The 22633-nt window shown below is 36.9% G+C and overlaps 1 protein-coding gene across 1 annotated transcript in view; it reads left to right on the top strand.

The window, feature by feature from the left end:
* HERC1 (HECT and RLD domain containing E3 ubiquitin protein ligase family member 1) overlaps positions 1-15750 on the top strand; it is an 87619-nt gene extending 71869 nt beyond the window's left edge. The window contains 20 exon segments of the mRNA XM_009330100.1: positions 1-96; positions 1135-1308; positions 1617-1910; positions 2694-2759; positions 2882-3007; positions 3648-3786; positions 4259-4440; positions 5178-5333; positions 5842-5964; positions 6596-6698; positions 7401-7570; positions 8964-9093; positions 9380-9549; positions 9920-10089; positions 10282-10447; positions 11737-11813; positions 12239-12491; positions 12728-12880; positions 13863-14168; positions 15094-15750. Of these exon segments, the coding sequence (XP_009328375.1) occupies positions 1-96; positions 1135-1308; positions 1617-1910; positions 2694-2759; positions 2882-3007; positions 3648-3786; positions 4259-4440; positions 5178-5333; positions 5842-5964; positions 6596-6698; positions 7401-7570; positions 8964-9093; positions 9380-9549; positions 9920-10089; positions 10282-10447; positions 11737-11813; positions 12239-12491; positions 12728-12880; positions 13863-14168; positions 15094-15279 (3240 nt within the window). The 3' untranslated portion in view covers positions 15280-15750.
* The last annotated feature ends 6883 nt before the right edge of the window (positions 15751-22633 follow it).

Raw genomic sequence — 22633 nt, 5'->3', positions numbered from 1 at the left:
TCAGTATTACAGAGTGTTGTGATAGGTTCTGGAGCTATTCAGACTGCAGTATGGATACCTGAAGTTGGAGTAGCTGCTTGCTCTAACAGATCAAAGGTGACATTATGTGTTAAAATAATGTTCTTTCAAATTTATTACTAAAAGAAAATGCCATTTGTCTGTCTGTATTTTTCCTTTCTTTTCTTTTTCTTCTTTTTTTTTTTTTTTAGAAATATGCAGATAGAAATATCTAACTCTGTTATATTTTCAAGACACATTGTTTTGGCTTTCAACTATCACCTGACCCTAAAAAGAGTGGTTTTTTTTAATAGTATCCCATGTTTAATTTGGGGGGCAGGGTGGAATCCTTCTGAGCTGGTGGTTATAAAGGAATGCTGCACACCGGTTACATCAGCTTATCTGTTTAATGGCAGCAGCAGTAAATGGACAAGGAAAATAGGCAGAAGACAGATTTTTTTTTTTTTCCTTTCCTTTATGCAGCATAAAGAAATGTTTCATTTCCCCCAGCAAATAAGATACTTCAGTGATCTAACTTAATCTAAAGCAGCCTCAACCTCAGAAATTTTTAAGGAGCAGCAGAATTTACTTCAATATTTGCTGTGTCAGGAACTGCTGGCATCTGAACAGAAGTTTCATAACAGTTGATTATTCCAAAATGTGGTATTTTTTGTGAATGAAGATAAATACGGCACAAGTTATGACTCCTGTTAGTAGAGTCATGCTGCATGTGGTTCTAAGTATTTTGGGATTCTTTGAAAGTCTTCTCTGAATTCAGACCTAATATTGAAGGTCATATTACAAGGCAAATCCTAAACTAAGGTTACACCTAAACTAAATACTAAACTAAGGTTACAGCATTCACTGAAATGAACTCTGCATATTACCATGTTTGTATTCTTCCTTGGAGTGATAATCCTAGTGTTGCCATGGGAATGTGAGGAAGTGGCAAATGGAGATGGCTACTCTGTAGCATTTGTCAGCAGATTATTCACCAACAGAGACAAAAATGTTTGAGCTTGTGCGTTTTCTGGCCCCTATGGAATCTAAGCTAATTGGTGAAAAATCAATGGAGCCGAATAATCCTGCTTTATGAATTTTTAATTTCTAATGTGTCTTGTGACTGCTATTAAACAGGATGTGTTGGTAGTGAACTGTACATCAGAGTGGATATCTTCCAATCACGTCCTTGCAACATGTAGGACTGCACTGAAACAGCAAGGAGTTCTGGGATTAAATATGGCTCCTTGCATGCGAGCTTTCTTGGAACGTTTGCCAATAATGCTTCAGGAACAGTATGCTTACGAAAAGGTAAGAAGAGCTAATGTGAACATTTAAAATTCATGTCTGACATGGGGTCACTGTTTGAATCTCAGCTGGTTTCAGTCTTTCACCACAGAGAACCCAGAATACTTTCCTACATCCTGCTTGCAAATGTCTTTCTCAAAGCTAATAGTCTCCTAATTTGAGAATATTTAAAATATTAGAAAAACTTTGATTAAGCATGGAGGAAATTTTTCTACAGGACTAACTTTGAAGGACTCTTCTTTCTGAGTTGATTAATATATATTTCTAACATTGCATGTTCAATTTCTCTCTCCCACTCCCCTCCCCTTTAGCCCCATGTTGTTTGTGGAGACCATCTTGTTCATAGTCCTTACATGCAGTGCTTGGCATCGCTCGCTGTGGGCCTTCACCTAGATCAGCTCTTGTGCAATCCTCCAGTACCACCTCATCACCAGAACTGCCTCCCTGATCCTTCAGCCTGGAATCCCACAGAATGGGCCTGGCTAGAGTGTTTCTCTACCACCATAAAAGCTGCTGAAGCCCTGGCCAAGGGAGCTCAGTTCCCAGAATCCTTTACTGTTCCGGACCTGGAGCCTGTTCCAGAGGATGAGCTTACTCTCCTAATGGTAATATGTGCTGTATTGTCTCAACAGTGAAGCACGTTGTTACTGAAGCATATGGTATGATGCAGTTAACAACTCTGAAATGTAAAGATTTATATTCATTAACATGAATATATATTACACCAGCAATAAGTGTAAGTTTATTTTTTTAATTAACTGGTTAGAATATACTGTAAAGATTGCTCCCTGTGTGTGTTGTCATGAGCGCAAGTCAGTTGCGCATTAAAAAACAAAACAAAAAACAACCCAAAGCTATGACAGTAATTTTCATATGTGATAGGCAAGAAATGTAGAGATTTACAATGCTATTTTTAGAGTAACATTTTGGTACATTTCTACACCGAATTATTTTGCTAGTGTCAATTGTCTTTATGACTTGTTATGATATGTAAACCAAAATCGAAATTTTGGATTAAGAATTTTTTATCACCAAGTTTATAACATTTTAAGCCAGTGTTTGCAATTAAGACTTCAGAAAGCCCTAAGCATCAGTAAATAGCAAAAGATTACTCCATCGTGAATTTTGTTTTTCTTTTTTTATTTTGATTGCAAGTCACGGATAACAGTGTCATTACTAGATAGGTGTATTAAGGAAATAAACTTGGCCTATGGACAAAAATAATAAAGTATTTGAGTTTGCACACATTTGTTCTTTCTGCTATACCGTTTAGAATAATTTGAATGTCAATATTGTTCTTAGTTAGAAAGTAAAATATGTATTACGTAACAGCAAAATAATGTGCATCTCTCGAACTGAGTGTGGTAATTGTGGCTTTTGTTGTATAGGATAACAGTAAGTGGATTAATGGTATGGATGAACAGATAATGTCTTGGGCAACGTCAAGGCCAGAGGTTAGTAAAATTGATGGGGGTTTTTGGTTTTTACGATTTTTTTTTATTTTTAATTTTTTTTAATCATCATAAGGTATTGAAAGTACTCTTGTTCTAAAGCATTCTTTCATGCTATTCCATAGGATTGGCACTTGGGAGGCAAATGTGATGTCTATCTGTGGGGAGCAGGAAGACACGGACAGTTAGCAGAAGCTGGCAGAAATGTCATGATACCAGTAGCAGCACCTTCATTCTCTCAGGCTCAGCAGGTGATCATTTAAAAACATTCATGTGCTTCTATTTTTAATGATTTAGCATGTATTGTTGTACAGTTTGTCAAAATCTCTCTCTAAATGTCTTTTCAATTTGTTGTTTGAATTTACTATAAAGTACGCTCAAAACATGTCTTTTCACTAAAGAGGAAGTCTTTAATTATTTGACAAATTCAAACCAAGAAGCCACTGAAATCTGACAGAACAAAATTGTTTGATATGAACATGATTTGAAAATACCTGTACAGCTTTAACATAATACATGTGCCAATTTTGTTTCGTGAAATAACATTGACATTCAGTATGGAAACATCAAAGCTTAATCTCAGGTAGGAGCATATTGTGATTTCTCTCACCGGAAGAAGGTTTGCCAAAACTAGTAGCAAGTTTCAGTGAAGTAATTTTTGTTACGCTGTGATTGGGTAACAAAACTCCGTTAAACATGGGGTGAGTGAAGTCTTATGTTAATAGGGTTGTCATACAGGTATTTGCAGTGTGACAAAAGAGTCTGTTGTCTTGATATAATTTCAAAGAAAAAAAATTTAAAAAGAAGATTGTACATTGTAATGCAGGTATGACAACGTTGCTGCATCTAACACAAAAATCATTGAAACTCCTTTGTGTCTTTCTAAACTAGGTTGTTTGTGGTCAGAATTGTACTTTTGTCATTCAAGCTAATGGCACTGTTTTGGCTTGTGGAGAGGGGAGCTATGGGCGACTGGGACAAGGAAATTCTGATGATCTTCATGTGTTAACAGTCATTTCAGCACTGCAAGGTAAAATTGTTGGGTTTGAAATGAAGCAATTGATAAGGCACAAGTAAGCATTTTGGTAGTTAATATAATTATTTCTGTTGATGCTATTTTTTCAGATTTACACAGTAAAATACTGTAGTCTTTAATTAAAAAAATTGAACAAATAAACTGGATGTTTATTCCTCCTTAAGATTTAAGTAGTAATATGTTAAAATGCCTTAATTTTAAGAAGGCTTCAGGGGAAAGTGTTTGCTCAAGATAGGAACATTTCATTTCAAAACTAATGGCAGGCCAGAAGCATAGGTTGTACACAAGAAGACAAATTTTTTGTTCAAAGTAAAAATAAATAAATTGCTATAACAAGAAAGCTGTTATTGTGGTTGGTTCCTTTCCCCTGACTTAACTGGCTAGTGCTGGGGGCACTTGGATAAATGTATGTGAAGAGTTTATTATAATTTATTCTAGACTTTGTTTTCTCATTTTTCTTTAACAGGCTTTGTTGTAACACAGCTGGTGACCTCTTGTGGATCTGATGGACATTCCATGGCTTTAACAGAAAGTGGGGAAGTCTTTAGCTGGGGAGATGGAGATTATGGCAAACTGGGACATGGGAACAGCGACAGACAGCGCAGGCCTAGACAAATAGAGGCTCTGCAAGGGGAAGAAGTGGTGCAGGTTCCAAAATATTTTTTGTCTCCTACGAACTGCAGGCATGGTAACCTAGTGCTAGGAATATTCCAGAAACACTGTCAGTCTTGACAGTTTGAATTCATATACTGAATGACAACAGGCAACTTTTTACTTCTTTGTGCGTTATGAACCAAATTGATAATTTCCAGTTGAAGGATGTTAATATCACAGAACTCATTGTTGATGTGTGATGTTAATTGACAGTTGTTACTGGAGAAGACTAAAAATTAGAGCATGGATGATCAAAAGATTGTCAAAATACAGACGCGATTTAGAAGTTTCCCTTGGTCCTTGTCAGGTGTCTTTGACCTACAAAACTAGTCACCGAGACCTCCTCCTAAGTACTAAGCATGCATTATAACGATACACAAAAACATATTTGGCTTTGACTGGAGGTTTCCTTATAAAAATATAAAATATTCGTACAACAAAAGCAATCTGTTTGCTGAAACCAGTAGTTGGTAAAAATAAATAAATAAAACACCTGAAAGCCTTTCTTCATGCAAATACCCACCTGACTTCCTCCTCAACATTACCACTGGGAAGAATAAGAGAGAGGTTGTTGGAGAAATCATTAATACTAAAATATCCATATTTTAGCTCTTTTTAAAGTGAATATAGTTTAGGGGAGGAAAAGTTATTACACATTTACATGTAATAGCTAATATAATTTTCCCCCAAATTTAAAATGTACATTAAAATTATGTTTATTTTGCTTCCAGATGTCGTGTGGCTTCAAACACTCAGCTGTGGTGACAGCAGATGGCAAACTTTTTACATTTGGAAATGGTGATTATGGTCGATTAGGACTTGGAAATACTTCCAATAAGAAACTTCCAGAAAGAGTGACGGCGCTGGAAGGTTACCAGATTGGACAGGCATGGTTTATCTGAAACTAGCAATGCATCTTTGTTTAAAGCTGATGTTTACAATGTATTTAAGCATTCTGTTTTTTTTTAACCTTGGCTTTTCTTTTGATTATGATGGCAGAATTTGACTATGCATAATTTTTTGAATAATTACTTTCCTGACTCTTTTGATCCCCTCTCTGCAAAACTGCCCATGTTTTTTAACGCTTTAACATTTTAGGATTTAGGTATTTTTAAGCATGAATTCATGAGCTATTTTGTATTCTTAAACAATGAGCATGTGTAGCATAATATTATCCTTTGATTCTAGGAGCTAAGAGGAAGCAAATACCTAAAAAATAATGCTGTGGTCCTAAATGTCTTTAAAACACTGTAATAAGCAATAGAGGTTTTAATGGTTTTAAAAGGATACTTATTTTTTTAAAACACGATTTTTCTTTTCTTAAAGGTAGTTGGGGTGTTTGAGTTAGTAGTAAGTTAGCAAAAACTGTGGTAATAACATATTTCTCTCAACCAGGTGGCCTGTGGACTCAATCATACTGTAGCTGTGTCAACAGATGGCTCAATGGTGTGGGCTTTTGGAGATGGAGATTATGGTAAACTTGGTTTGGGAAATTCCACTGCAAAATCCTCACCGCAGGTTAGAATTCATAGAGAAATTATTCTTTGCATAAATTTTCAGTGCAAATAAATTGAATTCATAGAGAAATTATTCTTTGCATAAATTTTCAGTTGTTAAATGTGTTACGCAGTGTTCAGAGTGTAATTTGCAAGAAGTTAAATTACTAATTCTATCCACTATACTGTTCTAACACAATCTAGCATAAATAGTTTCTGATGATATATTATGCTGGGCCTGATACTTTAAGGATTTCACATAAATAATAGTGACCTTATCTCAGTGCCAATACAAATAGCGAAAATCTTAGGATTAGCTTGAAGAAGAGAGCTTTCTTATTTTGGGATTTGGGGTGAAGGTTGTTTACACACCATCTACTTCCTCCCATGCCACTCACTGCTTACTCCTAGTAAATGTATTTTGAATCATTGTACATAAAATAAGGTGTTAGTTCTGTTAAAGAGAAAACTGTGTGTCAGCTTCCTTTACTAATTTACAAGCATTAATTAGAGTAATTCTACAACGTATGCATTGCACAGTGGGAAGTATAAAATTTCTTTTTGGAAGCAGGAGTTACAGATTAAATTCATGTTTGCTTTCTGTTTATATTGTCATAATACCATAGCTCTTTTTCCTTTCACTTACCCCTTAGAAAGTGGATATTCTTTGTGGAATTGGAATAAAAAAAGTTGCCTGTGGAACCCAATTCTCTGTTGCACTGACAAAAGATGGTCACGTGTATACTTTTGGACAAGGTAGGACAATCTGGTATTTGGACCTATTCATCTGTAAGTTTGTGTGTATTGCAAGTGAAAAAGAAGAATATTAAGACATATTTATAAGACTGACCTAATGCTACTTTTTAGGTTTGTGCTGACCTAATCTGAATTTTGGAACTTCAACAATGCAATTTTAACATAGGCCTAAAATCCAGATTTGTAGCTCTATCTAGTTTGATCTCAGGATAGCCTTTCAATTTGCTAATTTAATTTTTGAAGAGCGTTTTCTAAAACTTCATTGAGTTTCACATGTCCAAAAAACATTGGGTTACTTAAAAGTTTACTTTGTCTAATAAAGCATATGCCTACACAAGTTGTTTAAAAATCTGGACAGGAGAATTTCCAAGTGTGCTGAATTAAACGTGTTTAAACTTCTCAAGTCAGTTAATTCATGTGTATTATAAAACTGTACATTTAGATCTAGAAGTCTTATTTTAATAGAATTTGATCTTGTTTCGGACTTAAAGTGAAAATAACAGCTTTAGCAATATTAATGAGCACTGTAGGAAGCACTGTTTTGTAGGAAATGTATACTAGATTTCTCTCTAACCAATTGCACTTGTGTCCCAGTTCCAAGAGTATGTAGAATTGCTTTTTGTCCCTCTCTGACTTCTGCCTGCAAGTAAAATTAACTTTTTAATGTTTTTTACATATATAGACATGTGCTTGTAATTTTAGATCGCCTGATAGGTTTGCCAGAAGGTCGAGCTCGAAATCACAACAGACCCCAACAAGTTCCAGTACTGTCAGGAATCTTCATTGAAGACATAGCTGTAGGAGCAGAGCATACACTAGCTTTATCATCTACAGGGGATGTGTATGCTTGGGGTAGCAACTCTGAAGGGCAGGTATGTACTATTCCCTGTTTATTTCTAACCTTTATAAGGTTATAATTGTACTTTACAGATGTGGTTGGAATATCTTTATTTTGGTGGAAAAGAAAGCTTTTATTTTTGTTCTCCTCCTTCCCCCCCCCCCTCAGCCATAATAAGATTTTAGGCATTTCCATTATTTTCTTTTTTATTTCCTATGCTCTTACATGGTAGTAGTTTGGGAAAGCACTGAAGACATTCTACCCAAATTATTCTAATCAAAACTTTTTTTAAAAAATTACAAATTTTTACCTAATTCTTGAGCTGTCATCAGTTTTTTCAACATCATAACATTTATGATTGGTGTCAATCAGATTTGTGAACTCTTTAGATGCTTTTCATGAAGAAAATATAAATTAACTTTTTTGGAGAGTAATTTTTTAATGTCGGAAAAAAAATAGTAAATAATAAATTCTCTCTTTTCTTTAGGACCCTAATTTTATCCCTGCCCTTAAAAGTCCGTTTTCGTCCCTCGCCCCATGTATAACTCAAATTTTTGAAAGGACTTCAGCTTTTTGAGAGTTTTGCATGCTACAGTATAAGAAAGAGCCTCTTGATATATTGGCTGTTGGTGTTTCAGGAAGTTTGGGCAAAGTTTGTCCTCTGGTATTTCAGGATTGAGTTTTTGAGAAGGGTTGTTGAGCAAGTTATTTAGAATAATTTCTGAGAGGATCCTCTTTGGTTTTTTGGGTTTTTTTTTTTTGTAGGGTGCTTACTTTGTGTTTCTGGAAGAGAAAAAATTGTTAGGGTAAAAAATTCAGAGAAGCTTCATTCTGACAGCCTGTTTTATATGATTTGCCTTGCAGTGCAAAAAATTTGTTTTATATGAAGTGGTAAAAAAAATTATACTCTTATGAAATTTTCAGTTTTAGAATATGAAATTAGAATATGATATGAAGCTATCAGTAAAAAGTCAGAACAGCTTCAGTAAACTTTCTGTTTACACAAATGGTGTTTTCCTAAACTATTGTAGGAATTTATGTGCTAGAACAAAAACGGTACAGAAGAGACATACGAGCTCTGTTGACTATGCATGAGAAAGGCTGTGCAACGTAGATGACTTAGCAGCATAGATTAGTTCCTCAGTCTGCAAAAGAGCTTGCAAAAAATGTCTAGCTGTTTTAAGGTCTCTTTGACACCTAGATCTGCTTCTCCCATTGAGTATGGATGCAATATTCTGTCGAAAATAAAAGATAAATGCTAGCATGATAAAAGATATATATGGGAAATATTTTTTTATCCCAGTATAAGCTGTAGATTAATACCATTTTTTACCATTTGCTCTGAATTTTTGCTTATGGGGTTTTAGAAGTATCATCATAGTTGTTGATTCTTCTTTGTCCCTTTTACATCTGTTACAAATTGTCAGCTTGGACTGGGCCATACCAACCATGTCAGAGAACCAACCCTAATAACAGTCCTGCAAGGAAAGAACGTTCGACAAGGACGTTGCCACAGTGCTGCCTGGACAGCTCCGCCTGTTCCACCAAGAGCTCCAGGTAAAGAACGGAGATTGTTTGTGTGGTCATTTGATTTAGTCTTTGTGTTTCCTGGGGGAGGAGTGCAACAAGAACTTCTGAACATCTGGGACAAAATTTGTGTTGTTTTATATCCATGCAGGTGTTCAAATGATCTTAGTCTCTTAATTTTGCTACTGTCATGGTTTAACTCCAGTAGGCAGCTATGCACCACATACGCTACTGCAAAGAAAATCAATTCCATCCCAGCCAAAAGCAGCACAGCTACTGTTTATGAAATAATGTTTTTTTTCTTTTTCTGTGATAGGTGTGTCAGTGCCTTTACAGCTTGGTTTGCCTGATGCCATTCCACCACAGTATGGGGCACTGAAAGAAGTGAGCATTCATACAGTAAGAGCAAGGCTCAGACTGCTGTACCATTTTTCTGACCTCATGTACTCTTCGTGGAGATTACTTAACCTCAGTCCCAATAACCAGGTAAAATTCCATTTGAAAAAAAAAATCTTAGCTGTGTTGTGTTATGCCATGTCGCCTAGAGAGTTTCTGACCAGATCAAGATGGATCTTAGTAACAGGTTCGATAGTTTTTTTGTAATAAATAATATAAATCCGGATTAAACCAAACTTCTGAAAATATTGTTAAATATTTTTGCTTATGCTAACATTGACATGTCAATGTTTCAGTTTCCAAAAGCTTACTAGCCTCAAAGCTAAAACCAAAAAGTGCTAACCTGTCTGTTTCCTGAAACATTGAAGTGCTAGTGATTATTATGAAGGTTTTTTATTCTGTAAAGAATTGAATTAGTATCCTTTATTAATATGTTTATTCTCGTACCGCTTTACTGCAGAACAGCACATCTCATTACAATGCTGGAACATGGGGAATAGTTCAAGGACAGCTAAGGCCCTTGCTAGCACCACGAGTATACACGCTCCCCATGGTACGCTCTATAGGAAAAACTATGGTTCAGGGGAAAAACTATGGGCCCCAGATTACTGTGAAAAGGATATCAACCAGGTCAGTATTGTTTTCACAGGCATTGTATTAGACGTCAAACAAATACTGATGTTCATACATTTTCCCTAACTTTTGCCACACTGAGCGCTCTCTGTACAACTTTGTTAATCAAGTGACTTCAGTAGCCTTTACGTGTTTATGAGTTACATTGTATGGCTCTGTCTTCTTTTTTTTTTTTTTTTTTTTTGAAAGAGGTCGGAAATGCAAGCCCATTTTTGTACAGATAGCAAGACAAGTGGTAAAGCTGAATGCATCAGACCTTCGCCTACCTTCCCGTGCCTGGAAAGTGAAACTGGTTGGAGAAGGAGCTGATGATGCAGGTGGAGTGTTTGATGACACTATTACAGAAATGTGTCAGGTATGAAAAGTAGAGTTTTTGTTCTCTCTGGTGTCTTTTAGTATTTTTCAAATTTCCTTTTTGCAGCTTAGCAAATACTTGTTCTTCAGTCTGGAGCCACAACACTAGAGCTGCCTACTTAGGGATGTCTCTGAGGATAAAGAAGTCTTCCTAGATTGTGGCAAGGAGGTGCCATAAGGCCACACTATAACTAGTATTACAGTAGGCCCCTTGGAATTCTGGGATGGGCCCTATGCATTATAGGAGCATTTTGCAGCCCCCCATTCTGTCCAGCCAATACCTTCTGTAAGAGAAATTGTACTTTATTCTGCAATTACAGTACATTCCATGCATACAATACAGAAACACCTCAGGCAGGCGTTTCTTATACGTGTCACCTCTCAGGTTCAGTGCTGGACAGATCAGTAGCAGAAAGCGCACATTTTTGCCTGTCTGTAACCAGAATATTGTTGCTATCATCAACATAGCTGTCTTTTCATATCCACCTGGAAACTGAAGGCTTCAGACTACCAGGACTAAGATAAAGCTGGTCAATGCTAATGTATGCTGCTTATAGTTTTAAAGGTGTGTCTCAGCCATGTGACACAACTATGATTGTAGCCAGGAGAAGGATGCAAGACAATGCTGGCTGGAGAAGTTTGGTTGTTCCTTAATCTTCCAGGAGCCACCAAACCCAAAGAATGAGGATTAGTGAGGATAATTAGTGTCTCTGCTTAGTCTGAGACAGGGCAACAGCTATGGATAGTGCTGGAGCTGGCATTGGAGTTAGGATACAGGATGGAAGAAACTGAAGAACTCCGTTTATTAATGGAATTTCTGAAGCCTGTAAGACTAGAGCAGGGTTGATTCAGGAAAGGACTTGAGATGTAATTTTTAGGTTCCTTCCTAGACAGTTTACATTAAATATGAGGTGGGATGAGGGTTCAGAACAGAACTCATTGAAAAATTTGCTTCGGTTTTGGTTCTTGAAAAAGCTGCACCAGCAGGGTGTGTAGCTTATGGCTTCTGATTATTTGTGAAACAGGTACCGGGAACGTATCACAGAGCAGTCACAGTAAAATAACCATTATAGTAGAACATAAGGGCAAGTCTTGAAATAAACATGTTTTTATTACTAAAAAACATCCCTACCGTGTTTACTTTCTCTTAAATGTTTCACATAAATTTGTAAGAAGTAATCATCACTGTAATAGAATATTCTGTCTTGTAATGCTATAATGCCATAATATTTCTGTGATAGGTTTGTTATCCCTGTGTCTTAGAAGGCTTTTTTGTTGTTGATTTTTAAGGAACTGGAAACTGGAATAGTAGACCTGCTTATTCCTTCCCCAAATGCTACAGCTGAAGTAGGCTACAATAGGGATAGGTAAGTTGTCCAGGATTTGCTTTTATTGCAGATGTTAGTGGGTGAAAATTAAAATCTTCTATTAGCTTTTTATACCAAATGATGAGACTTCATGATTTTTCTCTAGTATATTTTTTCCTTCAGGTTGTGATGTTACTTTATTGTGGAGGAGAGGGCATGGTTTTAACATGAACTTCCTGGGCTGCTGGTGGCAGAATTCAGAGTAACATCAAGAATGCCAACCTTTGTGGTCAGGATTAGTTCTGCCTATCTCAGCCTCCGTTATTTTAACAGCTAAAGATAACACTAATCTGATTTAGACACCCCTTGCTGATAATTGTGTTGACAGTTACTATGCTGTGCTTAGAAATATTTTGTCATTTACTTCTAATGAAGTAGCATAGAAATGATACTAGAGTATTTTCACTGATTCTTTGTTCTTTCAGGTTTCTCTTTAACCCTTCAGCGTGTTTAGATGAACATCTGATGCAGTTTAAGTTCTTGGGCATTCTCATGGGTGTAGCTATTCGTACAAAAAAGCCATTAGATCTTCATTTGGCTCCAATGGTCTGGAAGCAACTTTGTTGTATCCCACTCATCTTGGAGGATTTGGAGGAGGTAGATCTGCTCTATGTGCAGACCCTCAACAGCATTCTTCACATTGAAGACAGTGGGATTACTGAAGAAAATTTCCATGAGGTAACATGAAAGTTGGAGCTTTTAGGTTTATTCTGAAAGCAGTTACTTTATCAGGTTGACCTTAACTTCAGTATTTATATAATTCAATGTCTCCGTTACTGGGATAACAAGCACTTCGTATGCATTTGGAATAGTTTGTGATCTTATTATAGTTCTAGGTGACTGATAATAAAATACTAAACTTAGATCACTAGAGTGACTTACACTGAACATACTTTTCCTGTTTTGCATAACAGATGATTCCTTTAGATTCTTTTGTTGGCCAAAGTGCTGATGGTAAAATGGTTCCCATAATCCCTGGAGGGAACAGTATCCCACTTACCTTTTCAAACAGGAAAGAGTATGTGGAGAGGGCAATTGAGTACAGGCTCCATGAAATGGACCGTCAGGTAAGAATCTCATTGTAACCCTATCCCCATTGTTAATGCGAACAGTGTTTTTGATTTATGCAAGTTTCCATTACAGTTTATTAGGGAATAAGAAAAGCTTGGCTTTCTGCATCTCGCCTGGATCCCTGTGGCTTTTTTCCCCTCCCCAAACTGTTTTGGGGTTTGTTTCAATTTAGTCCTATTTTTCTTAGTAATTGCTCAGTTGACAAAAGAGCATTAGAAATCAGAAGTTGTCTTTCATTAGAGTAGCCCCACAGCAACTGTCAGTCCCGCTTGAGAAATTAACCTGCAATTGTGCATGCTGTGCACTGTAATTAGACATTATAGCAACATAGAGACTAGCTAAATTAAATATTATTGACAAGCATTTGTTTAACTTAAAACTATTTCTCTTCTGCTTTAGCATGGAAACCACAAATATGTCATGATATGTTTTGAGAAGTGTTAATTACCTATTTGCTTACTTTTGTGTATTTTGTCGTTTGTATAGTGAAGCTTGGAAATGCTAGGAAAAGTCTTTTCCTTTTTCTCAAGATATAGATGCATGCATGATACTACCTGCATTAGAAAAGTAACTTTCTCATGAGAGGTACCAAATCCTAAGTCTTCTAGAATAAGTACGGACTTCTTACAGATATAACTTTGTTCCTGCTCAGATGTATGGTATATACATGGTTTTTTGGTTTAGCCATCATCATTTGTGCTGCTAACTTGCTCTTTTTTAAGTTCTTCTGTTTTGTATCAAAACACCTTGTTTAATGTGCAATTAGAATTAAAAATACCTGTAATATTCTCCAGGATTTTGAAAGAGGATACAGCCCTTACAGGGGATGCATGTGTGGGAGGTTGTATTTGGCAGATGTTCTATAATTCTCTTTATCCCATTTCTCAGCTGATATATTGCTTTTGCGTTTGGATGGTACAGTAAGTGGCAGAGGTAAGACAATTGCACTTCAAATGTCTCTTCTTCTCTGGGCAATAGGTGGCTGCTGTGAGAGAAGGAATGTCTTGGATTGTTCCAGTTCCTTTGTTGTCTCTTCTGACTGCCAAACAGTTGGAGCAAATGGTCTGTGGAATGCCAGAAATATCAGTTGAAGTTCTGAAGAAAGTTGTGCGATACAGAGAAGTTGATGAGCAGCATCAGCTAGTACAGTGGTTCTGGCACACCCTTGAAGAATTTTCAAATGAGGAGAGAGTCCTTTTCATGAGGTTTGTGTCAGGAAGATCTCGATTGCCAGCGAACACAGCCGATATCTCTCAGCGATTCCAAATAATGAAGGTTGATAGGGTAAGATGCTGGTTTCGGTTTTTGGGGTTTTTTTATTCTTGTCTAGTATAATCAGTCCTTTGACAATAGGAGACAGGTTTCCATAATTGTAAATTGACAGAGAAAGTATGGGATGGGATATGCTCTGAGCTATTAAAACCAAACATTTTAATTGTGTAGAAGTACATACACTGCATGAATTGCATCTTAATTCATTTGGTGCATTTACTATAGTTATATGATTGGAGGTCAAGACAAGTTCTTGCACAAGAAACAAACCTTCTTGTATTGTAACTTGTCCACAGTCGTTTTCTGTTCCAATCCCTTTTTTCATCTGATAATTTTCACTCCTTTTTTTTTTTTTTTAAGTTTTAAATCCATGTAAGTGGCAACATGTGACCACAAGTGAACTCTGACATCTTAAAACCACTGTAATGAGTTTACAGCATATTACTTTACATACAGGATGCGTTCATTTGGCATTACTTTTGGGTTTTGTGCAGTGAAAGCACATTCTCTGTGAACTACATGAATCAAAAACTTGGCAAAATCTAAGATAACAGTGGTTTGACTGTCATCTTTGATTAGGTGTCTCTCAAATTTCCTCATGTTAAGGCACACTATGGTATGTAATTTGAATGTTGCTTGGTATGTTCCAGTGGGCTGCTAAATAGTAGTGCGATCAACTTTTCAAATAGTTGAATTTCATTAGTGGGTTGAATTATTTACAGAGCAGGTGATACAGCAGTATTTTGCACATACTTAAGGATGAAACGAGATGTAAACAAGGGAGGCTAGTCTGTTTCTTAAAAGGAGTTTTGAGATAGAATGTGAAAATGCTGATTGATAGAGGCAAGGAAGGGAGGGAGCAATGAAATATGGATATGTTGCATTTTTTGCTTCATTCACAACTTAACAGTGTCCCACCTTTTATCCATTTCCACAGCCTTACGACAGCTTGCCTACCTCACAGACTTGTTTCTTTCAACTGAGGCTCCCACCTTACTCCAGTCAACTAATCATGGCAGAGCGTTTGCGCTATGCAATCAATAATTGCAGGTCTATAGATATGGACAATTATATGCTCTCACGGAATGTGGACAATGCAGAGGGCTCAGACACAGATTATTAACATTCTGTGAACAAAATCATCTTCCTTTTACTACAAATAGTGCCCTAAGTCCAATTCATTGTTGACATAATTTTACAGTAACCATAGATGTTTTAGGAGCATAAAAACAGATGTTAATAGACAGTGGCCACATTTTAGTTACTCTAAATGTAACAAAAAATTAGATGTTTTTATTTTTTTGTGATTGTAAAAAAGAAAAAGGAAAAAGAAAACAAAAAAGTATGATCAGTAAGTTTTTTTCTCCTTTTTTGGTCACTTTTGATAAGTTTGCATGGAGACATTTTGGTGCATTTTTGTTGGGAATAGTACATTTGTAAGCCCTCCCAGTGAACATGAAGAGTTGTACATTGTGTATAATTGTTCATTAGCAAGGACAGTTTTACATGAATATTCATATATTTATTTTGTTTTAATTTGAATTGCCTGTGCAGGGTTCCTTATGCAGAGAAAAATAAAGCAAATTCAAGAATCGGTTGCTTGTATGCATTTGTGAACTGTGATTGGTTTACTTAGTCTTCATACTTCTATATTTTGTCTCAGGAAATTATAGTCATACAGTGTTTAGACAGGACGTGACATTTGAAGCATCTTAAAATGTTTATCTTCAGCGAATCTGATGTGTAGTATGGTGCTCTGCATTTCTAATGTCTTTGAGGTACTGGCTTTTTCAGGTATACCACTATTTATTCCTCATTCTTCAATACAAGTTAACGTTGTGCTTGGTTCCTTCTTGATTTTCGTTTGAATGTTTTTTTCCTCCAGAGTAGTAGTTGTTGACAATAATAACATACTGCTACCTTGACTCAGAAACCTTTAAATCTTTTGTAAAAAAAAAAAAAAGAAATCCTTTTTAATATACAGATTGATGTAGTTGATTCCTGATCAGCGTACAAAACAATTAAAATGAAACTGACAGGGTAGTAGTGGAGGCTATGGATTTTATATACATTCTTAGTTTATGCCTTTGATTTTAGTAAATTTCATGTGTTTGGTCTCATCTCCTTGCAGCTGTAATTGTATTATTTCCAGCAGGGTGTGGCTTACACTGTAATGTTCATGTTTGGTTAGGACAGTAACGTACTGTACAAAGACATTTTTGTTCTGTGTCTAGGGAAGTGCTGAAGAACAGATAAATTCCCCAGTGTCTCTATCAAAAACATGATTTCTGTCAAACTACAAATGCTGCTTGGTGTTCAGGAGCAGGTTTTAACTGGGCTGAGGAAAAGGGTAGAGTCTGTCCCCAGATGAGTCACTGCTGCTCTGTCCTGATTTTTCCATCCCTCATTCTCAAACTCCTTGGTAAGGATGCTGTGGAGCCTGAGGGCTAGCGAGAACATTTATTAACTTAGTCTCACCTGGGACAAGACTGGTCCATCTGAGTCTGGAGAAGAGGGTAGAAATTCCTGTTGTTTTCCCTCATGTGGTTGCCATACGTTAGCAGGGATTGAGACTGAACTGGTGTGTTGCTGCCAGCTAGTAGTGGTCAAAGGGTGACTTGATAAGCTGTAAAAATTTGCAGATCTGGGTTTTATCTGGTGAAGTTCTTTCGGTTAGGACTAGTTTGTTGGCTAATGAAAAAGGCAAAAGGTTCTTGAGGTATGACCAAGAACCAGACTGCAACATGAAACATCTAGAAGGGGGGCTTTCAGCAGTTTTGGGGAAGGGGGGACTCAGGGCTCTGAAATCATGCAGACTTTAGTTTCCTGCCTCATTATGTATTATGGTTCCAAACTGGACTGAGACTTTGGTGTCCCATCACTGTTGTGGGGGAGTATATTCACATCTTGGTCTAAATTTATAGGTGTAATACATAAAAAAAAATAAGGTTACAAATAAAAGGGGAAACTGCTATAGAAAGTCTTGTATTATTGCCCTCCAGACTTCATTTATGTGTCTGAATTAGTGCTACTAATTTGTCAGTCTGTTTCAATCAGGCACAGAAAATAATAGAACACTGCCTAAAAGTTACAGTTTTGTATGGACTATGTAGTTGGCTTCTTGGATAATGAGGGTATTTTTGGAGGCAGTTTTCAGTAAAGTGAAAAAGGATGTTGATATTGGTAAATATTGGTGTTGATTATAGGATTGTGCTTGATTTCTTTAACTGAGACATTTTTTATTGTTTGTGTTTGTCCTTTGAATAATCTATCTTAGCATCATTAGAACTATCACGCGCTTAATTATTTTTATTTTATCCTGGTTTGTTTTCACCATAACTATATTGTGCATACATTCCTTTTAACCTGCTGATTGACATTTTTCTGTTGCTCAGACATCTGAATGAGACTGGAATCATGTTCAAGTCTCTTTTTTCATAATGCTTCTTATACGTAATTGCATACAACGATGAAGAATGTACAGCATTGATTATGTCCTACTATTGGAGACCATCTGAGAAAGTTCTAACTTTATGTCAGTTTAAGGGTATCTTATGTATGCAAACCTCTCCCTATATAGCAAGGGGAATAAATATTGCCAGTGTTTGTCTGCATTCTGTAGTATAAGTAGGTCATATATGCTGTTATTTAAAGAAAAAACTATGCAACTCTATCTTGTAACAAACCTTCCAGTGGCAGCGTTGTTGCACTAGGCAGGGCTGGCTGTAGCAAGGTTGACTGCAAGCGATTTCCAAATGTCATACCTCATTTCCTTTCCACCTTTCAGCATTGGATGGGACATGTGTATGACTGAAGCAGGGAGTATCAGAGGTAAGAACAGGTGTGTGACAATGTGTTTATCTAGACCCATTTCAAATTAATACGAGATATGGAGGCACAGTAAGCTTAGAAATGTTAAATTCTAAACATAACTGGAGAAAAACAGCTTGAAAAGCTTTATCCACAAAAGTAATGTGCTGGGTAGGTATTATATACGAAGCACTTAGATGCCACAAGCCTGTGTTTCTTGTTGAACATGACTACTGTTTGCTGCTGCTTATTTTTTGCTGTACGTGAGTAGTACCTAACTTTTTTCTTACACCTCAAATAACTCTCAAGAAGCGCTCACTCTCTCTGGTTTATAAGGCTGTTGCTTCTTGAAGCCCATACTTTCTCTTTCTCATCCTGTTTTTACCCTGGGATTAGATAATTTCTTCTCTACCACCTCTGGTATTTCCAATCGCTTTTTCCTACTTCTTTTTTTCTTCTTTCCCACCTAGGAAGTACATCCCTAGCCTTTTGGGCTTTCAGGCTATCAGACAGCTGGATAGCCCTTTGGAACAGGTAGACACACTACAACAGAGAGATGATGAACAGCCAGTCCCCAAGACTAGAGGTAGGCAAGTTACTTTAACTGGGTGAAGCCTCACTCTTTCTGGAGCTAGCAGTAGTAGTGTTGATTCATCTGACAGCTGGAATGTAGCGGTAGGTGGAATGCGTGTCTGTCATGCTTAGAGGGGACTGGTAAGAGCAGAATGTGTTCTTGAACAGTAGTATTCTCCAGAGAAGAGGTGAACAAGTGATCAGGTCAGGTCTGGAAGTTTGGTTTAGATCTGTCATTTAGCCTTTTGATTGGGTGATAAAGTTTAACGGCAGAGGAAATACCGCTGCTGCTAAGTAAGCAATTTTACTGTGCTGCAGAACTTCGTTGAATTTCATTTTACCTTATTGCGAAGCTGAGCTATGTTATCACAATGGAAATCTGAAGGGTCTTCTGGATGTTGCTTTTCCCCTATTGTGCAGGAAAAGGCACAATGGTTTGATAATGCAGTCTTGTTTGCCACTTGCATCTGATAACCTGAGGCAGCTTCCAAGAAAGCATCTTGGTTTGTGTCACCTTTCTTTTAGTACTTTCATAAAATGATAGATAACAAGTCTTCCTCCCTCCATACCTGGTAAGTTAGAGCTAGGGTCTGTGAAGAGTAAAAAATGTTTCAGTAGTGTTAAGAGAACTTTGATGGAACTGAAATGGCTTGGAACTAAAGAAAACTGTTAATGTGCTTTCATCCTTACAGAATACCCTAAGTAAAATGTAATCATTATATACTCAATTTTCAAATTGGATTGCTAAGTAAGAAAAGTTATTATTGATGCTGAAAAAATTTATCAACACAACTGTGTTCAAATTTTACCACGTCATGAACAAATATCCCCATTCAAGGAGGGGAAGAGCAAAATAATATGACTTTGAGCATTTGTACACAAATAGGCAAAGAAACCAAGCGGGAGAGTGTTCCAAGGCCCTTTTTCGCTCTGTAAAGTAAAAAACCACAACACCACTGCCAACCCACCCGGCCCCAAAAAACCCAGCTGACCCACCCACCCCCCGCCTGAAACAGTCCTGATAGAAAACTGGCAAAAAGGCATAAATAATATGCAGACAGATGCAAACCCGCTTTCATATCTTGTAGCTACTTGAAAATCTGTTAGGTGTTATATCTGCAGAGATGTATCTTTCATCAGAGAGTGCTTAGAGAGCTGGCATCAGGAGAAGGTCTCTGCTTATGAATGTGACTATACAGAATTCCTACCTTGTTTTGGCTTGTCAGCAATGTGTGAAACTGGTGGTTTTTCACCAGTTGTGTATCCAAGGTAAGAATTGTGTCAACATCCCAATTTCCACATCACCATAAGTTTGTTCAGCCCAGCAATCTCCTTTCCAAGTTGTAAATGCTGTTTTAGGATTGCTGTTTGTCCTTCCTGTCTGTGCTTCCACTTTTGTTCCTTACTTTGTAGTGCATAAGGGTCCTACTTAAATTTTAGGAATGAGTTAATGAAATAGCAGAATATTACAGTGTCATGCCGTTAAACATCTCCAAGTTGTGAAGATGCAATAATGAAATTATTTTCTTGATTTGTCTTCTGGGTGAGTGTTTCTTATGGATACTCATACCAATCAAGTATTTCTCTAGAATTTCAGCTCTGTTTGACTAAGTTTCTGTAATGCTGTGATTTATTTCTTAGCTCAGCCAAATTAGAGAGTACGAAAGGATATCTGTGGATCAATTAACCAGGATGGAAAGGAGGAGTAAGTATATTCACTTACGCTGAGAGCTGTCAAGTCCTCTTTCCATTTTTGATGCACCACATAAAGAATGTTTTTAGGAGTTCATAGCTAGCTCATCAGTTCTTGCAGAGGAAAGAATAAGCCCTAGGAATGTAGTCTATTGAAATATTTCTGCTGAGATTGTTTGAAACTTACCTTCCTAGAGAAACTGATTGGAAATACAATTTTACAGTACTATTCTTGCAGTAAAAATTGGCTTCAAGTGGAATTTTGATAGTGTGTTTCCTTTCTTTCTGTGCAAACGCGAATGAAAGACAATGTATCAGTTGAAATAAATCTCTCTTTCAAGACTACCTGAGGCATCAGAGCCAAGTTCTCCATTATGACACCCCAAGCATTTTCTCCACATAGCTTTAATAAAAGGAGCAACAGTATTGTAAAAAGAATACAGCGAGAAATTGGAAAATCAAACCAGTTATTCCTAAGTAATTGAGACTAACTTCAGAACTTTTTTCTACAGGGGGGAAAGGTCTGCTTTACTTCAATAGTAGTTTTTCACACATTCTTTTTGTTTTAGAGAGGTACTAAAGTCACGCTGTTCTCTAAGTTTAAAGACAGACATGTATCATGTTAGATATTTGTGACAACCTTTAATAATTTGTTAATAGCAATTTAAGAAGTCAGAAATTCTGTTCCTTGGAGGAAAAGCTAGCTCTTGTAGTCTTCCAGTTATATAAAAGATTAAAATGCAGACAAGTAGTAAGTCTGCAAAGCTATACCTGTAGATACAACTGTTAAAATGCAGGAAAGCTATCAGATTATTTTAAGCCGCGATAGTCTTGATATACTTGAATTCCAGTGCTGCAAGTTCCAGTTCATGTGTTTTTAACTAGCAAATTTCATCAGTGTTCTGTTACCAGTGCAGTAGATTAATTATCAGCAATTGCAGAGCCCCTCACGTAAATGAGAAACGGGCTTGCTATGGTACATGCACATAGATTGCTGTAGTGACGAAGTCTTGAATAATTGTTATGTAATGGACCAGAAATGTTGACTCTCTTTATGGGACAGAACAGTATTTCCAAAAGCTAGTGTTTCTCGATTTGCTTTGATTTTAAGGACACACACTCAGGTATTCCTACTCTGTGCAAGGTTTTAATTTAAAATGAAATCTTAACTGCTCTAGACTTCATTGTGATTTAAGCTGGAACTATTCAGGATCCATAGAGTTTGTCAAACTGGTCTGTGTCCAGCCTTCTGTTTGACGTCTAAGCTAAACTGACATCTGGTCCTCTAGGGGGAACCAAGATACTGATAGCCAGGTTTAACCATCTGTCATCCTTTGTAAGCATAAAGTTCTTCAGTGGATTGTATTGAATGGGAGAGAGATTTAAGGTAAATACGAGTTCAGCTGCAGAGTCAGCAAGAATGGGCAGGATTATGTATTATGGTGTGCTCTCTAGGGGTCAGAATTCTGAATTCATGTCAGAATTGCTGAACAAAATGGAAAATAATGGAAAGCAGAATTTAAAGACATGCTCCCACACAGAGTAAAGCACAGGGTGCTTTTTAAAAAAGCATGCTGTAGTTCAAACAAAAACCTGAATAATTCAAACAAGATGACCACAGTGGTTTTTCTGTAGTGCTGTACTGAGACAGACTCAACAAGTAAAACTTTTGACGGGTAACTGCAGTAACAGTTGACACAGTAAGGTGGCACTCAGAAATGTTTACCTTTCCTCAGGCAAAAATCTGTAAGTGCGTAGAGAGTCTTGGAACGTGGTGTTAACCAGTCCCGAGTACTCAATACCGCGAGCAAATCCCAGTGTGTTGTATCAAGGCAGACTTTATACAGCAGAGTAAAACCGTGCCAACCTTTGGTGTCAATTTTTGTAGATGATGCCATAGCAACCCTTCATAAAAGGTTGCATAAAAAAAAAAGTTTCACTTCCATGTAGCAGAGCAGCATGCAGGAAAGTGACAGCCTTGTGGTTTGGGATGAAAATAGCTATTTGGTTTGTACTTTGCAGTGAGAAACAGGTGTTTATATAGCTCTGTACTGTAGTGTGTTCCTAATTTAGCATTTAAAGCTACAGGTTGTAAGGCACTGTCTTTTCCTGTAGGTTAGTGGTGTAATCTAGCATTTGTTCATATTGTGCTTCCTTTAATGTCAACTTTAACAAATAACTTGGTGTATCTTGTCAAAGTACATTATGCAAAGGGTTGAACCGTTTTGCGCACGTTGCCATGCATCCCTCATTTAATAAATAAGCCTGACAAATCAGCTACAAACACTAATCACTGAGGAAGTGATGGTTGTCAGGTACTCTGCTTTTGCTAGAAAGATCTTACATGGTTTGGTTATCACCCTTAGCAGATGGAATGACCATATGGATATATCCTTTAACAG

Source organism: Pygoscelis adeliae, unplaced genomic scaffold, assembly GCF_000699105.1.
Source record: "Pygoscelis adeliae isolate BGI_AS28 unplaced genomic scaffold, ASM69910v1 Scaffold298, whole genome shotgun sequence".
Lineage (NCBI taxonomy): Eukaryota > Metazoa > Chordata > Aves > Sphenisciformes > Spheniscidae > Pygoscelis > Pygoscelis adeliae.
The sequence above is the reverse complement of the archived record's forward strand: the minus strand, read 5'-3'. Positions and strand labels throughout refer to the sequence as shown.